This window comes from Xiphias gladius, chromosome 10, assembly GCF_016859285.1.
Source record: "Xiphias gladius isolate SHS-SW01 ecotype Sanya breed wild chromosome 10, ASM1685928v1, whole genome shotgun sequence".
Taxonomy (NCBI): Eukaryota; Metazoa; Chordata; class Actinopteri; order Istiophoriformes; family Xiphiidae; genus Xiphias; species Xiphias gladius.
Window position 1 is genome coordinate 21,167,376 of NC_053409.1, and position 11,175 is coordinate 21,178,550.

At 40.8% G+C, this 11,175-nt stretch overlaps 1 protein-coding gene across 1 annotated transcript; it reads right to left on the bottom strand.

The window, feature by feature from the left end:
• Nucleotides 1-1,225: 1,225 nt before the first annotated feature.
• tmx1 (thioredoxin-related transmembrane protein 1) lies at nucleotides 1,226-10,270 on the bottom strand. The gene is made up of 8 exons (XM_040136882.1): nucleotides 9,781-10,270; nucleotides 9,273-9,388; nucleotides 7,010-7,055; nucleotides 5,545-5,673; nucleotides 5,050-5,095; nucleotides 3,420-3,521; nucleotides 3,218-3,284; nucleotides 1,226-3,048 (listed from the first exon to the last, which is right to left on the bottom strand). Exons 1-8 carry the CDS (start codon nucleotides 9,957-9,959, stop codon nucleotides 2,807-2,809), a joined length of 927 nt encoding a protein of 308 aa, XP_039992816.1. The 5' UTR covers nucleotides 9,960-10,270; the 3' UTR covers nucleotides 1,226-2,806.
• Between the last annotated feature and the right edge of the window lie 905 nt (nucleotides 10,271-11,175).

Sequence of the window (11,175 nt, forward strand, 5' to 3'; positions counted from 1 at the left end):
TTTTTTTTTTTTAGATTAAGGTATGATACAGTAAACTGTGTAATACAATACAATTTAATTGGACCCCTGCTACATCGGTGTGATAATAATAATCCTGATTTCTGTATTAAACGTGGCCTGGAGGAAGGCACATTGATCCACTGCCTTTGGAGCTGCCCAAAAATTATTAAAAAAAATAAATAATTAGGTTGCCTGGTATGGTATTTATTCTTGGACTACTTCCACCTGAGTTAAAACTGTCATGTGCAAATAAAAAGATGTGAGGCGCCTACAGCTGGACATTGGTTTAGAAGTCTTTGATACTGCTTAGCCATGGAAAAACCAACTTGTGCCACCAGGGGGAAAAAACGCAGTTCTCCTAAAATCTGGGGACAATTTATTGGTTATCTTGACACAGGAGACATTTTACTGCAGAACCAGTACTTTTACTTCTCATAACTTTAACAACATTCTGCTGGTAAGACTTCTGCACTTTTATCGCAGTAGGATTTTGAATGCAAGACTTTTCCTTGTAACGTTGCACAGGTACTATTTTTTTTTTTAAAGGATCTGAATACTTCTTCCATCACTGCTACAGAATGTAGCAGCTTTCACCCTGTGCTATTTTGGAAAGTGTTTCTCCAAATGTTTGGTTTGGTTTTCAGAACCTTCCTGGAGCTCTCTCAGCACCGTCTACAATTTTCTTATTTTTTCCAGCTGTGAGCAACTAGTGTAGGTTCGTATTTGTGACAGTTGACTGCCGCAAACAACGCAGACAGTACAAGTGAGACTGCTTTCAGAATTAATCCTTTATTCAAAGAAATGTTCAAACAATAAGGAGCACAGCTGGCTCAGAGTAAAGTGTGAATGCTACAAGCTGTAAACAGTGGTCGGGTAAAAAAAAAAAAAAATTAATTTACAACCTGTTTTAACCGTCACCGAGAGGAGTAATTGGAAGTTTAAAAAAAAAAAAAAAAAAAACAGCATTAAAATCAAAGTCTATCACAAGCCTAATGAAAACAACAGAGTGAAGTGTGTATTACAAACATTGATCATACACACACACGATGCTCCCTTTTGATTTACAGAACTGGAATGGACACAGGCTGTGTGTATGAGTGATAGTGTTTGAGACAGAAGAAATGAAAAATGAAACTTGTTTAGATAGATTAACTTTAGAAGTTGTTTAAGTTGCAAGCTTTAGACCAAAGAAAGTCAAATTTAAAGTGTTTTAAAAAAAAAATAAAATAAAATAAAAAAAACCCAGTAGCCTGAATGATGCCTCCTTTTGTCAAACAGCTTCATTAAGGTCCTCTAACTGTTCCACATCAGAGCAGCGTTAGGACGGATATGCCACAACCCCCCCCCCCCGTCTCTTTAATTATATTATGGCATGCATATACTGTACTGTGGACCTACCGACAGGTCGACAATACATAATCGGTCCATTAAGTAGACATCCTTTAATAATTACAACCGGTTGATTATCAGATTGTTCATAATCAACAATTGTTGGTAATTGTTGATAATATGACATATTTATGGGAAAATAGACGATCTACAAAACAACATTCACCAGGCCTTTTAATTGAAGCGCATTGTTAGTTGTTTTTTTTAGTTTTTTTTTTAAACAAATGGTCCGTATCTACCTCAGGTGGTCCAGTTTTCAACAAACTGACAGTGCGGCTGCGTCAGAGTCAATGTTTGGGTGCGACTGCCGAGCAAAGCACGACTGCTATAAAAATGGTTCCTGCCCCGCAAACATGAATGAATCATGTTAACGTTATAATCCTTAAGATTGTCATGAAATCAAATCCTGTTTTTGATATTTATGGCAGTAGCCTTTAAATATGTTTATATTCTGTAATTCCCTCATTGCTTGTGGTGGAGTCCACCATTCCCGCGCTGGACTTGAATTACCTTCATCAGTACTAGGGATCCGCAGGAAATGAGAGATGTATTTTATCCAGGATTACTATTTTTTAACTTTCTTCACTGATACTGTACACTAGTTGCTATGTTTAATCACTGTATTTATATATCATCACAATACCGTACGACAAAACGTAGCGTCGCTTTCGTCCATGTTGTAATTTCCCGCATCAGAAACGCCACATCGTTGCCCTTTTCAGGACCGAGTGCGGGTAAATATCATTGAACGAATATGAAACCTTGGCGCTGCCAAATACACCAGGACTGAAATCTTGAGTACTGTAACATTTTGGAACCATTTGTTTCTCCATTAGTCACTGTATGTGGATTGGTTTGTGAACATTGTTACGTCGAGGTCGAGCTGTCAGAGTCTGCAAAATAAATGCAACATAAAATAAATGTATGTATACATTAGCTGAAGAGTAAAATTCAACAACATAAACCGCAAATGCAAGCCTGGTATATTATCTCAGAGATAGACATAAAACAACACACGAATCTTTAAAAAACGATGCATAGCATAAACAACCTTGCAAAACCCAGCTCCACTGCACGTCATACCTAAACCTCAGCCAGGTGATTAGTTTCCACAAGTGAAAACAGGTGTCAGGAGTGTTTTTGCTTTTCCAGGTGGAGCCTGCTGCTCAGGCGGAGAGAGCGGTGGTGAGAGTCTCAAGCGCTCCCATTAAAAACAAGGGAAGGAGAAGAAAAGAAGCAAGGTGTTTCTGGAGGCCCAGAAGAGGAGGAGGAGGAGGAGGGGAGGTTTGGGGGGGGAAGGTTTAGGCCTCCCTGCTATAAACACTGTTGCTCAGGACCAAAGCTCCTCCAACTCTGCTAACTCCACAGCACTCTTCTCAAAAGGAGTAGGGGCCATATGAAGCTCCACACTGACGCTTTAGGTGTCCTCCTCCTCCTCCTCCTCACGGCTGCACACCACCCTCTTCCTCAGAGCTTCATCGGAGAAACCCTGTCCCTTGGGTTCTGGGCGGCCCTCGGGGGATCCTCTTCTTCTCCTCCAGACGTCATCCTGGTCCCCGTCCTCCTCTTCCTCCTCTTCGTCGTCGTCTTCCTCGCCGTCAGCCTCGTGCTCGTCCTCTTGCTGTTGGATTAACCTCGCCTGCTCCATCGCCTGTTTCTCTGCAGAGTCACATTCATGACAACAATCAGTGACCATTTATGAACCGGCTACAAACAGACCTTGACTACTAGCAAATCTAATCTATGCTTTGTTAATGTCATATATGTATAATATAAATGTATGAGGGCTAGTTAAGCAGCAATCAATAAACTCTAATATGAAACTCACTCTGGTAGTATTCAGGAGAAGAAAACCGTCGAGAGGGGAAGACAAAATCTGCAATGAACACCAGTAACTGCAAAGACAAGACAAGGATAACCATTAATTCACTGTTAATAACTGTGTTCACGCTTGACGAACGCTGTACAAAACACTCAGCGCTGTTTCACTCTTAAAGAAAACTGATTAAAAAGGCAGCATAATTACTCACCAGTCCCAGAACAAGGCCCGAAAACAGCGTGGCCAAGCCAAAGATAACATACGAACCCCAAACAGGAATCCCCAGCTGCTCTGTCATGTAATTATGACAACGCTGGGAAAAAGAAAGAAAAATAATAATTTTTTTTTACTGGAGGCTCTTACAGCAACATCTGCACACGTTGTTGATCAGCAAATTCCACAAATGTTCAAAGACAATTAATGACTCTAATCACATATATCCCATTTACCTACATTAAAAACATATGTACTCATTGATTATCAATTATGTTCTTCAATCTCCCGCGTCCATTTATTTGTTTTGTACGAGGCCCACATTAACTAACTCAAGAGAAGGACACCGGTAGATTTAGGAGATTCTACGGCCTCTCCTCTGGCACCTCCATCAGGCCACCTTGTGAATTTCAAGTACTGTTTAGATAACACCAAGCCGCAAAATTACAGCCCTCTCTTAACCTGTTCAAGTGACGCAAGCAGATTTTTGCACATTTTACATGTACAAACAACGTATGATTATAAGATGTGTTATTGTGCTACTGTAAAGTTAGTCACACACATACTGCACATCACACTAACTGAATGTTACAGCAGTGGTTTTGGATTGTACAAAGAGCTGGGAACCTGTAAGTTCTAATAAGATTTTGAGAGTATTGTTTTTTTGCTAATAGCTTTAGCACATCATCAGACCTGTTTTTTAAGGATAAATCTGACGAGATTCTATATTTTTCCTACTGCCAACAAATTCCATAAAAAGTCCAAAACCCACGATGAGCTGAGTCGAATGATGAGTATTATGCAATAAAACTCTGTGGTTGAACAAAATAACTTTTAAAAATCAACCCAATGAGCCACACTGTTGCACTGGGTGACATGTTGTTATAAAAATGAGCACTGCAGTTTATTTTGGGTCAGTCCCACATACACCCTCCGGTTTCTGTAAATGCTCACAGGAGAACGAAATGTGTATCATTCCATGTCTAGGAAAAAAACAGTCCTCAACAAATGAACCGTTTGCTACTGCTACTGTAGTGATGTTCGGCTAACCGTTTGAGGAAATCAGTGAACAATATTAAAAACACATATTTATGATCTGTTTTTTTAAGATTACTTCTTCGGTAGGCGCTAGCGGGCTTGGGCCTGAGAGCCACGAAAAGGGCATTGAAGTCACAAAATATTGGGAGACGGACTAGGACATTGCTGGTTTTGGTATTTCCATGGGATCTGCTGACTGTAAGAAAAATATAGAGTAATTCCACACAGGTATTTTGTGCAGTCAAAAATCTGAATTGAACACTTGTGACACTGGAAAGACTGATTTTCTTCAACAGCTGTACGCGTTTCCCGCAAGTTTAGCTTTCTGTCATACAATCGTCTGCACTATACGGGAGGTACATTTACACATTTTTCTGTGTCTATTATTGAATCAGCTCTGTATCCTTTACAACTTGAGGACACCCATTGTACTTTGCACTTAAAGCCAGTTTGATTTCCTAATCCAATTTCACATTGGGCAGCACATTCTTCTTTGAACGGCTCGTTGGAAATGGTATAAAATATCTCACTATATATAAATAACCAACATACTGACCGACAGCGCTCCCAAGAGAGAACTCCTCACTTACCCGGATAAACATGGAGAGCTTGAACAAAGCAGACATTGAATTCATTCTGCCAAAAGAGGAAGAGACGACAGCTTGTAATTTAACACGGACTTGTCAAATTGTAAAATCACTACAAAAGGCTGAACACAGAAAAATGAAAAAAGTAGGGAAGAAGAGGGACTTGTTTGTGGTTGTGACTTCAAACCAGAAGAAAGACACTAAAAATAGAGCTAACGGGTCAGGCACCTCATGTTGTTTTCTGATATGTCAAAGTAAAGAGGTAGAACAGTGATGCACTATTACTGGACTGATGCTTAAATGAGAAAATTCAATTTCCTGCTCTAACTGCAGATTCCAACCTGAAAAATAGAGGAGTTGTGGATGATAAACAAAAATGAGAAAACCTTCTCGCAATGTTGATAAACTTTTACAATATTTTACAAGAAATGATTTATTTATTGCCCAGGCCTATGTACCCCCACGGTCACAGTTTATTTGCTGAAGCTAGAAACTCACAAAAATGAGGACGGCCCGAACCAAGATGAGACCGGCTCTACTGCTTTCCATTTCTGTTCATGAACAAAAGTGAGGAAGTCGTCTTTAGTGCGAGCTCCCTGGTACTTCCGGAAGACGCCGTCCTTACAGCTGAAACACACACACACACACACACACACACACACACACGGATACTGAGTTACGTTTTCCTTGGGAACATCTCATCGATTGGCACACTATCAAAAATGTGTGAGTATTTAGCTGCCGACAGTTAATGGTGAGTGATGTTTTGCATTTTTATCTAAAAAGGATAGGAATGCAAAACGGGCGACAGGCCATGAAGTACAAAACCTTCTCTGCAATGAAGTGTTTAATTTGAAAGCATTAGATAAACTATCCAAATTAGGACACAAATATGCATAGAACGAAGGCACGCACTGGTGATTGCAAATTTGTGGCTAATGATTTGAAAATGCATTTTTAAGATCAAACATGACATCAGCAGCGAAAAACCACAACTCTGCCACCGCAAGGTTCGAACAAAAGGCTTCAGAAGGTGGTATTATTACACAGCCCACTTTCAGACATGGATTAGCACTTGGTTTTCTGAGACTGATGATAGCTGTTTTTACATTAGCTAAGACGATTTCTGGCCGAGTGTAAGTTGTGCTGAAGTTACTTGTCAAGAGAGCCATCGAGAGTTAATTGATAATTGATGAACCGTTTAAGTTATTTATCAAGGAAAAACTGAGATCTTTCACTAGTTCCTATCTTGTTAAATGGCAGTTAGTTGTTATCTGAAGAGGTTACCTTAGGCTCTGGGGAAATTATGATGGGCATTTTTCACCATTTCTTGACATTTTGTCAAATAACCAACCAATTAAATCTGAAAGACAGTCTAAGGTTACTATGCTCCCTTCACTCAATTGGTTTGAAGGAAACATTTTTAAACACAAAATGTGACATAATTCGAAAATGCACACTCCCCTCCCTGATGACATATAATCATCAGGGAGGGGATGATTGTGCAAACAACGGAATACCTACTTCCCAAAAGTTGGTGTGACATTTGGGCTGCAACTATCAAAATGTTACAAGCTATAAATCTGTAGATTCTTTTCTCAATGAATCGTTTAATTGCTTGGTCTGTTGAGAAATGTCTGTACAACAAAGCCAAAACATAAAAAAATATTCCGTTTGCTTTAATGTTAAAAATGTTGAGGAAATGCAGATATTCATGAGAAGCTTGAGAACATTTTTTTTTTTTTTTTTACTTAAAAAACAACAAATGATGAATTATCAAAACATTTGCAGATACATTTTCTGTTGATTGACTAGTCAATGAATCTTTGCAGCTCTGTTGCAACAATATTACTTATAGATTCTGAACTAAGTAAATCCAAAAGACCATTTTCTTTCAAAAAAAAACAGAGGCAGTCACAAGAAAGAGGAAGAAATAAATACCACAAAATAACTGAAGACTTACTGGTAAATGGTAGGAAGTGAGGTGATGATGAATCGTCCACTCAGACCTTGAGAGGGGAGGAGACGAGCACTGTCAGTGTGCAGGATGGAACATTTTTGACTCATCGCTAGACTCAGGAATTTTAGATTCGGCAGACGGGCTGAATTCGTCTCTGACAACAGCTACAGAGCACCACTGGCTAACACTAATACTGACGTTTCGGGGCCGGAAAAAAACTCATTAACAAACAATACAGTAAAATACAGTTCCCCTGTTGTGAATACCACTTTGTTAAAGCTTGTACTGTCCTTTTGTGTGTATCTTTTCAGGCTGTAAATTGTAGCGTTGTTGAGCCAATATCCGGTCTTTCAGAGAGTCTGCATGTAACCACTGTTCCTTTGTACCAGTGCAGTTTCCCTACAGACGATCAAGCTGTCAGGATTTATGAGACAATTCAATTTACCAAATCACATAATTTTGCAGTGAATGAGACTGATGCATCAACAAACCCAGTACCAACTATCTGGTCTCTTTGTACCTCGATAAGTTTACCTCGAGAACTCATAACACTGTCCTCTAAACACCTGACACATACTGTTCATGGGCATAAGCATTGGACTATGTCATGTTATAAATAGTGAGACAATATTCATTTTTCAACCATGAGAGATTTTGCCATACGATCCGCAGTGTGGCAGTTGTTTCTTTAATATTTCTGGTTGTTTTAGAGCATTATGGAAAACGCAAAAAAGGGTTTCTATGTCATTTTTGCAACAATGTGATGAAGCGCTTTGATTTGCAAGGCGTTCAAGTCACTGGATAAACCAAAAAAAACATTCCAGTCTAACTTTAACATTTTCTCAATAGATTTTCCAGCAGAGTTTGCAAATATAAATCAATATAAATACTGTGTTATAAAATTACACTGATGGAGGATGTTAACCACATCGCCCACTCCTAATTGGTATAAATGATAAACAACCTAAAGTCTCACTTTGTGGCTGTTTTTTTTTTTGTCTGTAATATTAAGAAGAAGTTCATAAATAACTGAATTGCTTGTGTATCATCAGCAAAAGCTCAGTTGCCAGTTTATCATTATTAGGTCCACCTCACTAAAACTAATGCAGTCTAAAACAACAGTCCTGCGATAAATCCTACAGTACCTTCATGAAGGCTGTAGAGTAATATACTGAGGGTAGTATTTAATATTTAGTTTAGGGCTGCAACTAAAGCTTATTATTTATTTTTTTTCTCTAAAAATAAGTGATTAATCGTTTAGTCTATGAAACATCAGAAAAGACTGAAAAATGTCAATTTCCTGGAGGTGATGTCTTGCTTTGTCCCACCAACTCTCCAGAACCCACAGATGTTTAGTTTACAATAATATAAAAAAGAGAAAAAGCAGTAAATCCTCACATTGGAGGAGTTGGAGCACGTAAATGTTTGGCATCTTTCTTTGAAAAGTGACAATTAATTATGACCATCGTTGTCTTAATTTTCTGCCAATCGCCTGATCAAAAGATCGACTAATTGTTTTGGCACCAATTTAGTCTATGCTCGTTTCTATAAATAGAGGGGAACAGGTATTAGAAACACTTTTTATAATATTCATTATTATTATTTATAGTGTTGTTTATTAATCGTTTAGCCTGTGAAATGTAAAAAAACATTCACAATTTCTTAGAGCCAATGGGGATCTTAACTATGCTTGTCTTGTCCAACCAACAGAAAGAAACATTTACTGTCATATCTGATGAAGAAAAACAGCAGATTCTCCTGTTTGAAAAGCTGAAATCAGAGAACGATTGATGCTTGTGCTTCAAAAATTACTTAAACGATGATTCGATTATCAAAACAGCTGCCAGTTCATTTTTCTGTCAGTCGACTAATCGGTTCATCAACTAGACGTCTGCAGCTCCGATAATATCTGCTGATTAAATGAACAAAAACTGAACATCCCCATCTTCGTGAAGGTATGATTTATTGCGGGACTGTTGCCTTGGACTGCAGTAGTTGGACATAATGTCCCACCGACTGCGGCAGCAGAGACGGTGGTCACAAGGAGACCCTCTGCTGGAATATAGCCAATAACTCTCACTCACTCTCAGACAGACAGACAGACAGACACACACAGCTTCAACAACAACAACAACACACTCATCAGCTAAGGGCTTGGCTGTTTAGTACATTGTGGACATCCTGCACCGGCTTGAGAGCTCGGGTGTGTTATTGAATAGAAGAATTAGGTTGAAGTTGCCAGTTGGTAAAGGTCACCCAGGCTTACCTGGTTGCTCTGTCACGTCCACCTTGGCTATGTTGATCCCCATGTCCTCCCCCCATTCTGCGAACTCCTTCCACACCGACTGCAGCTGCTGGCATGCTGGGCACCAGGGTGCGTAGCTGCGGGAGGGGGTGGGCGGGTAGTATTAAGTTTCACATACAAAGCCTCAGATAAACTGCACAAATCACTTGCACCAATGTGTAGATGTTCCCTGAGCACGAACGGAAATGTACTGATGACCTGATTAGCTGTTTATGCTCTTTTCTTAGCCTGTGCTGGCTAAAAGATGGCAGCTGCTAGCATAGACATACACAGTTAAGCAATTTGGCAGGACTAAATAAAGGCAGACATGATAATAAGCAGACTTAAAGAAAAAAAATAAACAAAACAAAAAGGATTTAGGCTTGAAGCTGACCGGACATGGGAACTCGTGCCCCAATTTTTGTACAAGATTAAAACAGCTAACTGTCAAGCTAGATAGCCGGTTAGCGGTTAGCAGCGGGACACTGACAATTCAATCATCCACTCTCCAGTCAGGATTCCCTCCCAGTTCCCGTCGGTGATTTCTTTCAGGCCATCCGGCTTGGCCCGCACCGGCAGCGACGTTAGCTGCATGACCAGGAGTAAACACGACATCCATGAGCGGTGTTTTCGCTGCAACATTGCTGTGCCCGGGCGGCTGCTCGCCATGACCGTCTGCGCTTCTGGAGACTCACTTCCGCCGTGCGTCCGAGCGTGCGAGTCAGGTGGTTGGTTTTAACCGGTGGCGGGACGTGGGCGTCTGAGCGAGTTTGCTTTTAGCAGATGCAGATTCAAATGGACAGTAATCGGGTGCCGTTTGCTTAATTCTGAAAGCTGCGCAGACAAGCAAACCGTTCAAGTCGGACCTGTGCAGAAAAAAATGGCAGACTTCCTCGTGACCCTGACCGGGCTTCTCCTCTTGACTCACCACCGCTTCTTCAAGAAAATGCAGCTTCAATTATCGCCACCAATCGCGGTAGGTCAAATCATGCGTGTCAAGCCTGTGTATTCCCCTTCATTGTGCACCTTCAGCACCAGCAGGTGGCGCGGTTGCCCCTAAAATAACTCAGAGATGAAGTCCACAGTCCGGGGCTCGCGTGTTTTGTTCCTCAGGCTCTGGGCCTCTAACTACATCAGTGCCAAATCTCAGCTTTAGTCTGACTAGGTTTACATCAGTATAGAAAAGAACTGTGTGTGGGAGATTATAGGGCTTCAAACACACACTTCCTAGAGTTTAGGGGGTTTTCTAAAGTAATTGGACAGATGCGCGTGAAGTCAAAGAAAATCAGCATATTGAATATTTTGTGGAAAATCCTTTGCATAAAACGACTGCCTGAGGTCTTCGACGTGTAGAAATCACCAGATGCTTCGGCTCTTCCCAGGCGATGCTCTCCCAGGCCCCTCGGTGCAGCCACCTCCAGCTCTAGCCGCACCTCTCTGCCTTTAGCCTGGTCTTCAGCAGGCGGAATACATTGATCAACCAGACTGAGAGCAGGCGATTGACTCGGGCCAAGTCAAGGAGTTACCACCGTGTGTTTTGGGTCGTCCAGTGAGTTTTGACGCGTCTGGCTGAATCTGAGCACACGGAAGGCTCCTGTAAACCTCTGCGTTCATCCTGCTGCTTCCGTCAGCAGTGAAATCATCAATAAATGCCAGTGTGCCAGTTCCATTGGCAGCCGTACATGCCCGAGCCATATCAGCACCACTGCCATGTTTGACAGATGAGGCGGTGTGCTTTTTTTCTCTCTCCATACTTTCCTCTTTCCATCATTTTGACAGAGGTTGATTTTTGCTTCATCGGTCCATAGAACTTTTCTCCACAACTCTGCCGGTTTCTTTTGTGTGTTTTTGTGAACTGCAGCCCGGACTTTCCGTCTTTGAGGTT